Source organism: Oncorhynchus mykiss, chromosome 13 (assembly GCF_013265735.2).
Source record: "Oncorhynchus mykiss isolate Arlee chromosome 13, USDA_OmykA_1.1, whole genome shotgun sequence".
Taxonomy (NCBI): domain Eukaryota; kingdom Metazoa; phylum Chordata; class Actinopteri; order Salmoniformes; family Salmonidae; genus Oncorhynchus; species Oncorhynchus mykiss.
Genome location: NC_048577.1, coordinates 39,943,430 through 39,961,286, shown reverse-complemented (window position 1 = coordinate 39,961,286; position 17,857 = coordinate 39,943,430). Strand labels below are relative to the sequence as shown.

The 17,857-nt window shown below is 43.7% G+C and overlaps 1 protein-coding gene across 1 annotated transcript; it reads right to left on the bottom strand.

Annotated features, from left to right (window-relative positions):
- Positions 1-286: 286 nt before the first annotated feature.
- On the bottom strand, positions 287-17,406 carry LOC110486331 (probable G-protein coupled receptor 146). The gene is made up of 2 exons (XM_021557843.2): positions 16,997-17,406; positions 287-3,658 (listed from the first exon to the last, which is right to left on the bottom strand). Exon 2 carries the CDS (start codon positions 3,613-3,615, stop codon positions 2,608-2,610), a length of 1,008 nt encoding a protein of 335 aa, XP_021413518.1. The 5' UTR covers positions 3,616-3,658; positions 16,997-17,406; the 3' UTR covers positions 287-2,607.
- Between the last annotated feature and the right edge of the window lie 451 nt (positions 17,407-17,857).

Below are 17,857 nucleotides of genomic sequence, written 5' to 3'. Positions count from 1 at the left end.
TCTGCAGATGGGCAACCAAACCTAATTACGGTATGTTGCAAGATAACCCATAAGTGTGGTTTCTGCTCTCTATAGCTGGCACTATCCCCATGAATTCAAACAGAAATGAAAAATAAGTTTGGCATTGTTTACTGACACAAGAATACCCTCAGAAACGGACTACAATGCAATCTATTTTGACATTGATTTGTCATGACAATGCACTGTGGATACTGGATACCGTTGACATTAGCATATCAAAGAACACTTTGAACGTCAAGACAAAGAGAAACTAAAAGAACAGACATTGTGTTTAATTCCCATGTTAGTTTATTGTGTAAATCAGTCTTTGACTCAACCGACAATAGAGAAGATTACTGAAGCTACAGTATCTAAATATATATTTGAGAAAATAATACTGTATTTGTGAGAGGACATGGTGTTTTTCCATTAAATCTCTAACATACAATATATACAGATATTTCAATATTATACATATATACTGGTATATACACAGTCACAAAAGCATCACATCTGAAACTGGATTCATCTTGACCTGTGGAGCTAAACCTCATGAAATAAAATACATTCTTATCTCTGCTTATATAGGTGGATTTAAAAGAGTAGCGTTTCCCATAAACATACAGTACTGGTTCTTTAAAAAATATATACTAATTGTGGTGGGTTATAACGGCACAACATAAAGGGGAGGTAAAGGGCGATGCAATCTGTCATACTAAAACTAAGAATCACAGTAAAGTGACGTGCCAAAGGTTTTGTATCATTTCAGCCAGTAGTTTTGAATGTAGTGCTCGAGCCAAAACTGGTCCCTGAAAGTAGAAAAGAATTGTGTACCATGTCGTCCATTTCGCATGATATGTTAGGAATTTGTAAGTGCTTAAGATCTCTGAATCTTTAACTGAGAATTCACTGTTCCCTATTTCTGTTCCTAAATGTTCTTTATTTCCTGGTGTTGTTGGTCATACCTAAAGGTAGCATAACATTGCTTATAACTAACTTTACCATGCAAAGAGCCAGAATCCTTTTCATTGTATGACATTTTCAGTGAACTCTACCATCATTCAACAACCCTGGAATGAAAATGAGCCAATTTAAGTCTAGATATAAGTCATTTGTTTGTTAGTAGCAGGGCAGAACATGTGACATATCTGTCCCTCTGTTGCTCTACTGCTCAGAAAGAGCATTTCAACTGTAAGAAATTAGGACTTTGACTAGAGCTTAAATAATGATTAACAGGGTGTGGACTCATTTTTTTTTAGGATTCCTCAGCATGAAACTCAAATGGTTTTGCTGATCTTTTAATTAAGTCAATACTTATCATCAGGTGGCCTGGATACCCCAGCAGTAGCAACATGTTTAAACAATGGGTTACAGCTTATCAATGTATTGTCTCTTTTAAATTGGAGATGACTAAACTGACCTTTTCAATTTAGCAACAAAAAGACTTCAACACTTCATAGCATCATAACCGCATGCAATAACGTCACCGTGACAACAGCGAAATGTGATTGGACGTGTTCATTATTTAGCTCAATTATAAATAGGACATGTTTTATATATAAACAGTCTTCCTCTTTAGTGGGAAGCAAGGTAGCAAAAACAGCTGTGCAGGTCACTTCTGTGCCTCTAAGCAGCGTTTAGACAACACATAAACTGAGCCAAGGCAAATGTTCCCCACACAATGACTGGGTGTTGTGTGCAGCCGGTTAAGTGAGAGCATTCTAGGAGACAAGAGGTAAGTTGGCCATGCCTGAACCCTGAATAGAAGCTGTGTGGAGAATTCTCTCGGTAGTTCACTTGATCCTATGTAATGTCGTAGGTTTGTGAAATTAAAATGAGGTACATGTATAGTAGTGTGTAAACTGCTGAGGCTGACGAGCAGGCAAAGGTTCTCTCTAGGTGCAAGACAGTGGAGGACAGAGGATGTGTCCGTAATGGGACCCTATTTCCTATATAGTGCACTACTGTTTAACAGGACACACAGGGCTCTGGTCAAATGTAAGGCACCATGTAGGGAATAGGGTGCCATTTGAGACCCCTCCAGAGTGTTGTGGCCGAGGCTGGACAGGAACTCTTCAATGAGACATGGCCTCAGGCCCCGGGGCACTGGGTGGTCTGACAGGGTCATAAACAGGTTGCATTCCACTTCCTACCTACATGCGTAGTAGTAACATGCTGATTGACACATGAGATATAAAAACAATTGTTACTCCAATAGTATCACTCATTGTCAGTTTTGGTGTGCAGCGCAGTATCTCTACAGCCTGTGTTGGTGAATCACCCTGTGTGTATTAGGAGAAGAGACACCGCATTACAACGGCTTTGCGCCCCAAATCTAACAACCAAGTGTCCAAGTGACAAGCTTGCTAATGCACTTAGTGGTTTCTAATTGGTTCGTCCTCTCGCTACAGAACTGGACAAAGAAAGTCAAGTTCTAGAAAATCACTGAAAATTCCTTAGTTTCATTGAAAGTCAAGACTCCAGCCAGATTGGCAGCAGTGGACCTGTGGCTGACTTCTAAGGCCACGTGTTGTGGGCTCTGTGGGGTCTGTGATAATAAGTGCAGCCTGGGTAAGAGGTTAGGGGTTAGTAAGGCCTGGCCATGTCTCACGTCGCCACCTGCTGCACTGAGGAGTGTTCGTGAGGGCAGGGTGTGCCCCTGCAGTTTAGCCTCTTTAGCAGCCGCTGCAGCTTGTGGGAGAAGTTCTTGTTCATCTGCCTGTACATGAGAGGCATGATGAAGCTACTGGAGAAGGCCAGCAGCTCCGACAGACACCTCAGGAAGAAGTAAATTGTGAACCGCTGTTTGTTGTTGCTGCTGTAGCTCCCCGGCGCCCCGGCTATAGTGTGTACCAGTAGAGTCATGTAGTACGGGGTCCATAGGACAAACTGCATGCAGACAGAGGCCAGCAGCAGCCGGTGGATAGAAGGGTCCAGCCGGGATGAGTCCTGGTCCAGCGGGGTGGACTCCTTCCTAATGCGCAGGATGAGCACGAAAGCATACAGCACGGCCACGGCCGGAACCACGTAGCCGATGAACATCATGATGGCGTCCGCAGCCTCCTTGTTCTGCATCTTGGAGCACTCGATGATCTTGGTGGAGACGTGGTTGCACACGTAGAAGAGCAGCGAGGAGAAGCTGGTGAGCACGGCGCCGCCCCAGATGAAGCCGCACACGTGCTTGGTGTTGTACACGCTGGACATGTAGGTGCGCGGCAGCGCTCGCTCGATGTAGTAGTCCAGGCTGAGCAGCGTGGTGGAGTACATGATGACCAGGGAGGAGACGTTGAAGAGGATGAGCAGGGTGATGTAGATCTCATTGTTGTACTCCCACACAGGCCATCGTGTGAAGCTAGGGCCTAGCAGCGCCACAGGGGCCACCAGGTTGAGGACCAGGCCAGCGATGGCCATGTTGACGAAGTAGACGTCCGGCATGGTCATAGACATCTTATTGGAGAGGTGGACCACCACCAGCAGGGCGTTGTAGCAGAGCCCTATGGGGAAGCACACCATGAGGTAGAACAAGGAGAAGACGGAAAGGATGAGGCCAAAGTCCTGGCAGAGCCGGTGTTCGGGGCTGGAGTCCGTCTCATTGTAAGCCATACAGCTCCACATAGCTAGGGCTCTGAGAGAGGGCTGGACTGGTGCACTGGCTTGGCTGGAGACAGACAGAGAGAGGAGAACAACATTAGTTAAGTTATCTTGTTTTTCATTACATAAACAAGTGCTGATGTGTGGTCAAGTATTAACACTATTGACTGAAGAGAAAACGTCCTCCACCCTCATTTGTCTCCCCCTCTCCTTCCTACTGTTTAAATTAAAATAACTCAAATATGAAGAGATAATGCGATTCCATTCTCTTTTAAACAAATCTCATTATCCATCATGATGAAGATCAGTAGATTGTTTTAAATATATTTTTCTATGTGGGAAATCACAAACGAAACTAAACAATGGGCATGGGTTTTTCTCATGTCAAGGGTTTCCTTGAGATGTTCTAGGACTATATCTATGTTATTGGAGTCAGTCTTGTGGTTCTTTAAAAGTGCTACGCTGTGGAGAGAAGCAAGCAAGACCATACACACACACACACACACACACACACACGGCATGCTATTATGCCTGGGGTAACACCATTAATTCCACTTCATTGCATTTCACTGGCTGAATAAAAACTCACTGGTCAGCTCCAGCCTTAAAAAGCATTCTTTCTTTCTGCAGTGTTCAGGGCCAATCCAGCCAGAGCAAGTGAATCCCTTGTTCTAATGGAAGAATAACATGCAGGGGCCAGGATGCCTTCGGAGAGTTGCCCTTCAGATGAAGACCTCCCTCTTTACCATCGCCTGACTCTGCAGGCCGCTTGGCTTCTACTTCTTCCCATCCATGACTCTTCCAAAGCATGAGCGCCTTCTGTTCAGGTTACTACACTGGCTTGTGTGTGTGTGTGTGTGTGTGTGTGTGTATGTGTGTGTGTGTGTGAGCGAAAGAGAGGAACAGAGACGAGAGAGAGAGAGAGCGAAGGAGTTTGCGTGATGTTGCGGGGTGATGGGTCGATTTATAGACTGTGAAATGTGATGCAGCCCCCCTGCGCCTGGCCGTCCCAGGGAGGGGTCAGTGTGGAATGGACTGAGAGTGATGTTAGAGTTCAGGGTAAGGTCAGAGAGAACGCCTGGGCGCATGGAGGGGGGGGAACGGCCTGAACGGCCTGCTGCTCGGCGCAGTGAGAGGCTGCTCATTAAAACAGCAGTTACAGAACTCTGCCTGCCGGAGTCTGAACTGGAACATGCCAACTCTGATCATATTAGTTCTGCTCAGGAAGAAGTGAAAGCATACGCTAACAAAAGAGCTTATGTCAGGAGGGAATGGGACACGGGGAGAATTCTCAACATTGTATTCAAGCTTGCTTGGACAGTTCATAATGAAAAACATAGAATCAATGACCAGATTCCCCTCAGAGAGACGTGGGGTTTGATGCTTCGTAAAAGTTCGAGACAAAACACGTTCGATTTTAAAAAGGTTGGATGAATCAACTGGTGCACAAGCAGCTCTCGTGCAAAGTAAGGAAGCATATTTACAAGCTCACATTACGGAGTGTTTACCTGGTGACCAGCCAGACTTCTACAAAATAACATTTCCAGACAATGTTTTGGAAAGAGAGCAGACGGATGATTTTGTTTGCAAGAGGCTGAGAAGATACCACCGCCAGTAAAGAGAACATTCCTTCTTTCAATTACATAACCTCAGTTTTGGCCTGAGGACACACACACGGTTATTGACGCCCCACACTCACACAGAAACACTTTCACATATACGGCTGCAACTCTGTTTATTATCTATCCTGATTACCTAGACACTTTTACCCCTACCTACATGTACATTTTACCTCAATTACCTCGTATCCCCAGACATTGACTCGGTACCGGTACTCCTTGTATAAAGCCTCGTTACTGTCATTTTATTGTGTTACTACACTGCTCAAAAAAAGTAAAGGGAACACTTAAACAAAACAATGTAACTCCAAGTCAATCACACTTCTGTGAAATCAAACTGTCCACTTAGGAAGCAACACTGATTGACAATAAATTTCACATGCTGTTGTGCAAATGGAATAGACAACAGGTGGAAATTATAGGCATTTAGCAAGACACCCCCAATAAAGGCGTGGTTCTTGCAGGTGGGGACCACAGACCACTTCTCAGTTCCTATGCTTCCTGGCTGATGTTTTGGTCACTTTTGAATGCTGGCGGTGCTTTCACTCTAGTGGTAGCATGAGACGGAGTCTACAACCCACACAAGTGGCTCAGGTAGTGCAGCTCATCCAGGATGGCACATCAATGCGAGCTGTGGCAAGAAGGTTTGCTGTGTCTGTCAGCGTAGTGTCCAGAGCATGGAGGCGCTACCAGGAGACAGGCCAGTACATCAGGAGATGTGGAGGAGGCCGTAGGAGGGCAACAACCCAGCAGCAGGACCGCTACCTCCGCCTTTGTGCAAGGAGGAGCAGGAGCACTGCCAGAGCCCTGCAAAATGACCTCCAGCAGGCCACAAATGTGCCTCAAACGGTCAGACACAGACTCCATGAGGGTGGTATGAGGGCCCGACGTCCACAGGTGGGGGTTGTGCTTACAGCCCAACACTGCAGGACGTTTTTCATTTGAAAGTGAAAACCAAGATTGGCAAATTCGCCACTGGCGCCCTGTGCTCTTCACAGATGAAAGCAGGTTCACACTGAGCACATGTGACAGATGTGACAGTCTGGAGACGTCGTGGAGAACATTCTGCTGCCTGCAACATCCTCCAGCATGACCGGTTTGGCGGTGGGTCAGTCATGATGTGGGGTGGCATTTGTTTGGGGGGCCGCACAGCCCTCTATGTGCTCGCCAGAGGTAGCCTGACTGCCATTAGGTACCGAGATGAGATCCTCAGACCCCTTGTGAGACCATATGCTGGTGCGGTTGGCCCTGGGTTCCCCCTAATGCAAGACAATGCTAGACCTCATGTGGCTGGAGTGTGTCAGCAGTTTCTGCAAGAGGAAGGCATTGATGCTATGGACTGGCCCGCCCGTTCCCCAGACCTGAATCCAATTGAGCACATCTGGGACATCATGTCTCGCTCCATCCACCAACGCCACGTCGCACAACACAGTCTGTCCAGGAGTTGGTGGAGACCATCCGCCACCTCATCAGGAGCATGCCCAGGCAATGTAGGGAGGTCATACAGGCACGTGGAGGCCACACATACTACTGAGCCTTATTTTGACTTGTTTTAAGGACATTACATCAAAGTTGGATCAGCCTGTAGTGTGGTTTTCCACTTTAATTTTGAGTGTGACTCCAAATCCAGACCTCCATGGGTTGATAAATTTGATTTACATTGATCATTTTGTGTGATTTTGTTGTCAGCACATTCAATTATGTAAAGAAAAAAGTATTTAATAAGAATATTTCATTCATTCAGATCTAGGGTGTGTTATTTTAGTGTTCCCTTTATTTTTTTGAGCAGTGTAATTCCATGATTAATAATTTTTTTGCTAATCTTTTCTAACTTTTTAACTGTGTTGTTGGGAAAGGGCTTGTAAGTAAGAATGTCATTGTAAAATCTACACCTGTTGTAGTCGACGCATACAAAAAAATACAATTAGATTTGACACACACAGTTCCTGTGTGCTCCTCCACACCTTTCCAGCTGGCTGTAAGGAGAGTACACTGCATGGAGGGGTATGCAGCAGGGGGGTGGGGGGGTGGTGTACGGTTACCCTTTCAAAAGCTCCCAGATGCTTTCCTTTCCCAGAGACAGGTGAAATGGGGCTGACACTGCCCCTTGTAAAAACCACTCTAAAACCACCAGGTGACTCGTTTTCTGCTCCAGTTTAAGGGGGTGGGGGAGGGCTCACCAAGACTAAAGACAAAGGCATGTGAGTAACCCGTCTTTGGGAATAACACCCTGCCATACTGAACAGGAAGAACAGGTGTGTATCTTGAGCTCTTAAACCCCTAGTTAGAGTCGGTCTCTCCTCAAATCAAAGTTTATTGGACGTGTACACAGCTTAGCAGATGTTATAGTGGGTCCCTATAGTGGGTGCAGCAAAATGCTTGTGTTACTAGCTCCTAACATAACATACAGTATATGAATAAGAATCCAGCATACACTGAGTGTACAAAACATTAAGCACACCTTCCTAATACTGAGTTGCACTCCAATGATTCTCACAGCTGTATCATGTTGGCTGGATGTCCTTTGGGTAATGGACCATTCTTGATACACAGGAAACTGTTGAGCATGAAAAACCCAGCAGCGTTGCCGTTCTAGACACACTCAAACAGGTGCCTGGCACCTGCTACTATACTCCGTTCAAAGGCACTTAAATATTTTGTCTTGCCCATTCACCCTCTGAATGACACACATACACAATCCATGTCTCAATTGTCTCAAGGCTTAAACATCCTTCTTTTAACCTGTCTCCTCCTCCTACAGTGATTGAAGTGGATTTAACAGGTGACATCAATAAGGGATCATAGCTTTCACCTGGATTCACTTGGTCAGTCTATGTTAAGGAAAGAGCAGGTCCTAATGTTTTGTACACTCTGTGTATAATCAAGCAATAAGGCCTAAGGGAGTAGGCCAATAAACAAAGTCTAAGGGCTGTTCTTTCGCGCAACGCAGAGTGCCTGGATACTGCCATGCCCTGATCTGTTCCACCTGTCCTTGTGCTTGTCTCCACCCCATCCAGGTGTAGCTTATTATTCCTGGTGTATTTATCCCTGTGTTTCCTGTCTCTCTGTGCCAGTTCATCTTGTTTGTCAAGTCAACCAGCGTTTTTGTGTCTCAGCTCCTGCTTTTTCCAGTCTCTCTTTTCTCACCCTCCTGGGTTTTGACCCTTGCCTGTCCTGACTCTGAGCCCGCCTGCCTGACCACTCTGCCTGCCCCTGACCTCGAGCCTGCCTATCGTCTTGTACCGTTTGGACTCCGACCTGGTTTATGAACTCTCGCCTGTACCCGACCTGCCTTTTGCCTACCCCTTTTGCTATAATATATATCGGATCTCAACCATCCTGTGCCTTTATAGATACAGCCCTTAGCCGTGGTTTATTGGCCATATACAACAAACCCAAGGTGCCTTATTGCTATTATAATTATCCAGTATGTAAATACGTAGTGTGTATAAACGGTGTAACAAAACTGCAATGTGAAGAATACAGTATATGAATACACAGTGTGAAAAACATTAAATGTCTATTTATTCATGGGACAGCAGTGTTGGCTGTGTGAGTCTTCCCAGAGACCTGGACAGTGTGTTCAATAATGAACACAGCAGCCTAATGGGATGTGGAAGTGTGTGTGAACAATCAAAAGGCACAGCACACAGTGTGCTTGAGACGTAATCGCCCTTTTATGTCAAACTGTCATCCCCTCTTAATTGTTTTCATTTGATTTATTTCACCTTTATTTAAACAGGTAGGCTAGTTGAGAACAAGTTCTCATTTACAACTGCGACCTGGCCAAGATAAAGCAAAGCAGTGCGACACATACAACGACACAGAGTTACACATGGAATAAACAAACATACAATCAATAATACAGTAGAACAAGTCAATATACAATGTGTTCAAATGAGGTAGGATAAGGGACGTAAGGCAATAAATAGGCCATAATGGCAAATAATGACAATATAGCAATTAAGTGATAGATGTGCAGAAGATGAGTGTGCAAGTAGAGATACTGGGGTGCAAAGGAGCAAAATAAATAAAATATATAACAATATGGTGATGAGGTAGTTGGATGGGCTATTTACAGATGAGCTATGTACAGGTGCAGTGAACTGTGAGCTGCTCTGACAGCTGGTGCTTAAAGCCAGTGAGGGAAATATGAGTCTCCAGCTTCAGTGATTTTTGCACTTATTTCCAGTCATTGGCAGCAGAGAACTGGAAGGAAAGGCGGCCGAAGGAGAAATTGGCTTTGGGGGTGACCAGTGAAATATACCTGCTGGAGCACGTGCTACGGGTGGGTGCAGCTATGGTGACCAGTTAGCTGAGATAAGGCGGGGCTTTACCTAGCAAAGACTTATAGATGACCTGGAGCCAGTGGGTTTGGCGACAAATATGAAGCGAGGGCCAGCCAACGAGAGCATACAGGTCGCAGTGGTGGATAGTATCAAAACAACTAATTTATTTTGTATTCCAGTACACTCGTTGTGTCGCAATAGACTGCAGTGCTTCTCTGTAAAGCTCTTTTCATTCACCGGTTTTTCAGAACCTTTTCTCCCTCAAGAGACCATGACAAAACTTGGACTGGGATGGTAGACACATTCCTATGGGTGTGAAAAAAGTGAGCTACGCCACTGACGCTTCACTGACAGTAACAGGCACATCAACACAACAGGGCATCCCATAGGCGCTTTCTCCACTATAAAGGGCACCTGGTTGAGATGGGAAAATGTCATTTACAGGACACCTGGTTGAATTGTAAGAAGCCTTCGGTCAACAGTATGTCACGAAACCCTACCATGACTGTGGTATTACACTAGCCTGGTCCAATATTGTATGCTGTAACCATAGAAGTTAACCACAACACATTTCGTATGGGAACGGCAAGATATTACACCCGACCTGATCCAAGACAATCTGCTCATTTCACTCATCTTCGAGGTTCAATGTTGTTAGTTTAATATGACCAGAAGTAGAAAAGGAGAAACTCTGCTTTGGCAAGTCCCCTCCCTCCAGACCGGGTGTTGAGGGATACAGATGGGTTTGATATCTCAGGGTTTTTGATGTGAATAGCGTGACACGCTGTGATAGGCTCACACCCCTCACTTCCCCTCTGGAACGTACAGCTATTTCTCAGAATCGCCTGAATGACGTCACATGAGAGCACATGTATGTCTGTAATCGTGTTTGATAGCTGGAGCAAGAGCAGCCTTCTGGAAGGATCATACTGCACATTTGGAGACTTACTTTCAGATGTTGTTCAAACTAACAACAGAGCATTCAATCAACTCTGAATCTAACCACAATTAGATTAGGCCAACATTTCATTCAAGATCATACCATACCATACAAGCAATTTCCTCTGCTCAAAAATCGAGCTATTCTCCCAAACAGGATAACCCTGGCATCGCGTCTGGTTTCACACCGATTGTCCTCGTTGCACTTCGTTTGAGGAGAGGCTAGGAGGGAACACACATTAACATTTCAGAACGATGAGAGAACACGTTACTGTTTCATGAATAATTCCACCTGTGAAAGTCCTTCAGCTCTCATGAATAGCTCCCTTTGATATTCTCACCTGCTTTCGCTTCCCTCAGAGTAGCATAACAAGCCAGGGGAGCGGCGTGTGATTCATGTTAAGGTGCCCGCTCTGGTGAGCCGCAGGCATAGGGTTTGTTATATACCATAACGCTCCAGTGTAAAACCTGTTGCATTTTCACTCATTATAATTATTGGCCTAGAGCGACTTTGTTACACAATCACAGCAAAATGATGAGCAAGACTATGCATTCTGATGCTGTATGTCATGTGGCAGGTGGCTTCTTTTACTACTTACAACTTATTTACAATATTGGGGTAAATAGTTCTGTTCATTTTGTCTGACGCACTCTATTCTACTGACTTTATTCCACACCATCACCTCTGTGCTTTCTATTGATAGACTGGCTGAGATTAAGGACCGGCTGGACTGTGTACTATACATGCTAGACAAGAGACTAGAGGCGATAAAGAACAGTGATCAACCTCAGTCTAAAAGGGTGACCTCTGACGTCTTGAATTCCTGTAAACACTCTTTCAGTTGTTTGGACGGCACTCGGTGAAGCGATTGAAGGAAGACAACGTTGATGACGATATGGGAAAATGTGATATGTCTCTTATGTAATCCAGTAGAAACATGTTGTCAGCTACACACTTGGAAAAACCCTCCCGAGTGCTTCCCCTTGCTCTCATATAGGGGAATGCCGCTACTAAAAAAGCATGAATTCATGTAAACTAATGAACTTCTGTTCTATATTGGCATTCCAGAATTCTTCTTCATAAATGGCTTGACAAAATAATACAGTATTATTAGAATTTCAGCCTATTCAGGTGGGATGGAGTTTTTGGCCCACTGCATATGACATCACAATTGGATCTGATTATTCTGACCAATATTTTATTTGCATATGTATCCTCCTACTTTGAAGAGGTACGCGGGAAGGCTCTAGTGCAGGGGTATTTAACTCTTACCCTACGAGGTCCAGAGCCTGATGATTTTCTGTTCTACCTGAAAATGTTACACCCAACTGGTGTCCCAGATCTAAAATCGGTGCCTGATTAAAGGGGAACAATTAAGAAAAAAAGCAGTGGAACTGGCTTCGAGGTCCAGAGTTGAGTTCGAGGGCTCTAGAGTCTAGATCACACGTGCCAAGCTCATTCCACGGAGGGCCGAGTGTATGGGTGTTTCCGCTCCTCCCTTGTACTTGATTGATGAATTAAGGTTACTGATTAGTCAGGAACTCCTCTCAACTGGTTGTCTAGGGCTTGATTGAAAGGATACATTTTTTTTTACCCACAGACACTCGACTCTCAGTGGAATGAGTTTGACACCCCTGGTCTAGAAGATCCTATCCGCCAATCAGAGCTGTGTATGTAAATATATTTACATTTGTATCAACACGACCACACGATCAGACTGAGCATTTCAATGGAAAAAGGAGGCTTAGGGAAATAAAATGGAAAAACATGGAAAGTGTGTAGTTGGTTGTAGTGCAAGCACTTTTCTAAAACCAAAGTCATCTGTGAGAGAATGGCCTGTCAGTCTTCTGGAACATTGCCTATAGTTTCCCACAACTTACTTGTAAAATGGCTCATGTGAAGTTCATTGGAGCATATCAAATTAGGTTACAAACAAAAGCTAACAGTCTATGTTTTCAGGAAATGAATGCATGGATACATTTTTCAACCATTTTCCATCTTAAAAAATAGGCATAAGAAATGACTTTGATTTCTGGTCAAACAGAATGAAAAGAGGTCAGAAAACATCTACCAGAAAAAGTCTTAAAAGGAATACATCAAAACACGATAATGTTTAAGTAAATACCTCTGACAACTAATATCAATATTTAGTTTTGAAGAAATTATTTGACTTCTGTAAGTTTAAGAAACATTGCCTTGTGTATTTTCACTTTTACCAAAAACCCACATACAGTGGGGCAAAAGAGTATTTAGTCAGCCACCAATTGTGCAAGTTCTCCCACTTAAAAAGATGAGAGGCCTGTAATTTTCATCATAGGTACACTTCAACTATGACAGACAAAAGGAGGGAAAAAAATCCAGAAAATCACATTGTAGGATTTTTAATGAATTTATTTGCAAATTATGCTGGAAAATAAGTATTTGGTCACCTAAAAAACAAGCAAGATTTCTGTCTCTCACAGACCTGTGAGGCTCCTCTGTCCTCCACTCGTTACCTGTATTAATGGCACCTGTTTGAACTTGTTATCAGTATAAAAGACACCTGTCCACAACCTCAAAGTGCCACTCCAAACTCCACTATGGCCAAGACCAAAGAGCTGTCAAAGGACACCAGAAACAAAATTGTAGACTTGCACCAGGCTGGGAAGACTGAATCTGCAATAGGTAAGCAGCTTGGTTTGAAGAAATCAACTGTGGGAGCAATTATTAGGAAATGGAAGACATACAAGACCACTGATAATCTCCCTCGGTCTGGGGCTCGCAAGATCTCACCCCGTGGGGTCAAAATGATCACAAGAACGGTGAGCAAAAATCCCAGAACCACACGGGGGGGACCTAGTGAATGACCTGCAGAGGGCTGGGACCAAAGTAACAAAGCCTACCATCAGTAACACACTACGCCGCCAGGGACTCAAAATCCTGCAGTGCCAGACGTGTCCCCCTGCATAAGCTAGTACATGTCCAGGCCCGTCTGAAGTTTGCTAGAGAGCATTTGGGTGATCCAGAAGAAGATTTGGAGAATTTCATCTGACCATATGACACCAAAACATAACTTTTTGGTAAAAACCCAACTCGTCGTGTTTGGAGGACAAAGAATGCTGAGTTGCATCCAAAGAACACCATACCTACTGTGAAGCATGGGGGTGGAAACATCATGCTTTGGGGCTGTTTTTCTGCAAAGGGACTAGGACAACTGATCCGTGTAAAGGAAAGAATGAATGGGGCCATGTATCGTGAGAATTTGAGTGAAAACCTCCTTCCATCAGCAAGGGATTGAAGATGAAACGTGGCTGCGTCTTTCAGCATGACAATGATCCCAAACACACTGCCCGTGCAACGAAGGAGTGGCTTCGTAAGAAGCATTTCAAGGTCCTGGAGTGGCCTAGCCAGTCTCCAGATCTCAACCCCATAGACAATGTTTGGAGGGAGTTGAAAGTCTGTGTTGCCCAGCAACAGCACCAAAACATCACTGCTCTAGAGGAGATCTGCATGGAGGAATTGGCCAAAATACCAGCAACAGTGTGTGAAAACCTTTTGAAGACTTAAAGAAAACATTTGACCTCTGTCATTGCCAACAAAGGGTATATAACAAAGTATTGAGATAAACTTGTTATTGACCAAATACTTATTTTCCACCATAATTTGCAACTAAATTCATTAAAAATCCTACAATGTGATTTTCTGGATTTTGTTTCCTCATTTTGTCTGTCATAGTTGAAGTGTACCAATGATAAATTACAGGCCTCTCATCTTTTTAAGTGGGAGAACTTGCACAATTGGTGGCTGACTAAATACTTTTTTGCCCCACTGTAGTTGTATGGTTAAACTTTGAAATCAGTGGTTTTTGTTTGGCATACATTTTAAAGTGAAAGAATCTGAGTCTGAACATCATTCTGTTACGTGGAATTTCCCTTGAAGCATTAGATCCATAATTACACTTTATTACCATGCTAAGTCACAGGTGGACTTTAACAACATGGTCTCAGTGCATCTTGTATTATTCTGTACAGAAATCTGAGACACTCCATTTGGTATGATACGTTACGTTTTGTATGGTATGTATAAATTTGTGGATGTCATCATCCATTTCGTATGCTATATTACAAATCACAATTCGTGTGATATGTTACGAATTGCAATTCATACAATATGTAAGGAATTTTGCAAAATGTACAACATGTTACAAACTAACAAAACGTATGATATGTGACGAATTCCAATTTGTTGTGGCTAACGATGGCTAGGTGGCTAATGCTAACGTTAGCTAGCACTAGGGGTTAGGAGTTAGGTTAAAGGGTTAGGGGAAGGGTTAGCAAAAATATGTAAGGTTAGGGTTAGGGGAAGGGTTAGCTAACATGCTAAGTAGTTGCAAAGTAGCTAAAAAGTAGCAAGTAGTTACAAAGTTGCTAATTAGCTCAAATGCTAAAGTATTCGGTCATGAGATTCGGACACGGAACCTTTGGGTTGCTAGACATTCACGTTATACACCTACCCATCCACCCCGACCAACCACCCTCTTCATTTTTTTCCTTAAGTAATCTTCTATCTTATGTAACCATACTCTAACCATATATACAAAATTATGTGGACACCCCTTCAAATTACTGGATTCGGCTATTTCAGCCACACCCATTGCCGATAGGTGTATAAAATTGAGCACACAGCCATGCAGTCTCCATTGACAGAGGAACTGCCTTACTGAAGAGCTTAGTGACTTTTAACGTAGTACAGTCAGTCATAGGGTGTCACCTTTCCAAGAAGTTACATTTCTGCCCTGCTAGAGCTGTGCCAGTCAACTGTAAGTGATGTTATTGTGAAGTGGAAACATCTAGGAGCAACAATGGCTCAGCCACGAAGTTGTAAACCACACAAGCTCACAGAACGGGATCGTGGAGTGCTGTAGAGTGCAGCACGCAAAATTCATCTTTCCTCGGTTGCAACACTCACTACCGAGTTCCAAACTGCCTCTGAAAGCAACGTCAGAACAATAACTGTTCGAGCTTCATGAAATGGGTTTCCATGGCCGAGCAGCCACACACAAGCCTAATATCACCATGACCAATGCCAAGCATCAGCTGGAGTGGTGCAAAGCACCCCGCCATTGGTCTCTCTAGCAGTGTGAACGTGTTCTCTGGAGTGATGAATCACGCTTCACCATCTGGCAGTCCGACAGACAAATCTGGGTTTGGCGAAGGAGAACGCTACCTACCCCAAAGTATAGCGCCACCTGTAAAGTTTGGTGGTGGAGGAATAATGGTCTGGGGCTGTTTTTCATGGTTCGGGCTAGGCCCCTTCGTTCCAGTAAAAGGAAATCTTAACGATACAATGACATTCTAAGCGAATTCTGTACTTCCCATTTTGTGGCAACAGATTGGGGAAGGCCCTTTCCTGTGTCAACATGATAATGCCTGCATGCACAAAGTGAGGTCCATACAGAAATGTTTTATCGAGATCGGTATGAAAGAACTTGACTGGTCTGCACAGAGCCCTGACCTCAACCCCATCGAACACCTTTGGGATGAATTGGAACACCAACTGCGAGCCAGGCCTAATCACCCAACATCAGTGCCCGACCTCACTAATGCTCTTGTGGCTGAATAGAAGAAGCAAGTCCCTGTAGCAATGTTCCAACATCTAGTGCAAAGTCTTCCCAGAAGAGTGGAGACTGTTTTAGCAGCAAAGGGAGGAGCAACTCCCTACTAATGTCCATGATTTTGGAATTAGATGTTCAACGAGCAGGTGTTCACATACTTTTGGTCATGCAGCTTATCATACTCATTCGAGTGTCCCGGATTTACATTTACTATGTCTAGTCTATGAGACCAGACTGACTTTAACGGTAGGTTCATGTAAAATGTTCATATGTTTGTAAATTACATCGTCCTTCAAATCAATGTTGTTGATGATAGACACAGTATGATCTACCTATGTATGAATTAGATTGCTGGTAATAGGGTATTTGTGCAAGTGTTTCCAGAAACATTAAAGCACATAAATGCTTCTGAGTTCTGTGATCACTGCAAATCAGTCAATTAAATGTTGGCTATCAAATCAAATGTTATATGAACACATGTATGTATGGGATAGTGTTAATTTAGACAAAGTATTTAACAGTCAGCTGTGTGTTTCTGTTTCTTAAAGCTGTTAAACAATTACTTTTTCGTAACTTATTGAACTGTCTAATGCCATACATCCTGCTAAACTAAAAGCAATGTATCATTATATCGGTTACAGAATCTAGACTCGCGGATAAATTGCATCCATTTGCTTGTAACCTATTCGGCGCCGGTTTGCTATGGGTGCTACCGACCATTGGGAGCTAAGCGAGGAGAACTGTCATCGATAAAACTATAGATGACATAACACCTGCGAGGCTATTGTTGACCACTACATTCAAACACACGCTATATTTTATCATAGCCTACCTATTTATTCTACAGCCAAATTAAACAGTAAAGTCAATGCTTTCGTCCGAACATAGATAGGAAATGTGTTTGCGTGGAAGTCAATATGCAGTCTGCTGAAAAAAATTATACAAACATTTTAGGAAAACTCACCAGAAAAGTACAGATTTGGCACGGCGACAAGTCTACGGAGGCATCGGGTTTTGCTGTACTTCCACTGACATTTCTCTGTAATTACATTTGGTGTTGACTTGTAACAAACGTCGTATCCTCTTCTATTCGGAAGAAGAAAAAAATACAAAAACGGTATCGTTAGATCTATTACTTTTTGCGTAGTTACTTAGGTTACTGCCACCGTTTCTAGTCTGACGAGGTTTGTTCTCGAAAGGGGAGGACGTTGACAACTTACTACGAACTGAGTGGTACTGAACCCTACAGTGTATACACACGTGACCCTCCCCCACAGTCTCCTTCGTTTCGTCGATGAGGCCCGACTCGCCCTCGACGCACTCATTGGACGAAGCAGATCAGAGGGGGAGTTGGAGGGACTCTCAACAACATACCCCGCTTTTACGTGCGCAAAACACCCGGTCTTAGCGAGGGAGCCTGACAGCAGTTTTAGGCCAGTAATGTATGCCGTTAAATGCAGAAAGAGTTGGTTGGAAAATCAGTTTTACTTTGAGTTTGCGGTTATCAGTGTTCTGTTTTTTTGTTTTTCTCAGTCAATAATAGCCCACTATTCACTGTACTTGTGAAAATTGGCTGTCTTCAAAGTGCATGGATGCAATGTATATCACAATCACCTGCTTCTAATTTAAATCTGACAACTCCAAACGGATACAGCTCTAATTCTGGAAGTAGAAATGTAGCTAGTAATAAGCAGAAATTGTGATTATGCATGATGTAACAGGATTATATCTGGACATGGAATGCCTGTATCAGATAACTGGAGTGAAGGATATTTTTATCCTCTAATCTTTCACACCTCATCTCTGTGTTTTCATTTGGCAGTGT

Bases quoted from the DNA above. Each gene is read 5' to 3' on its own strand.
- LOC110486331 (XM_021557843.2), bottom strand. From the start codon at position 3,615: ATGTGGAGCTGTATGGCTTACAATGAGACGGACTCCAGCCCCGAACAC.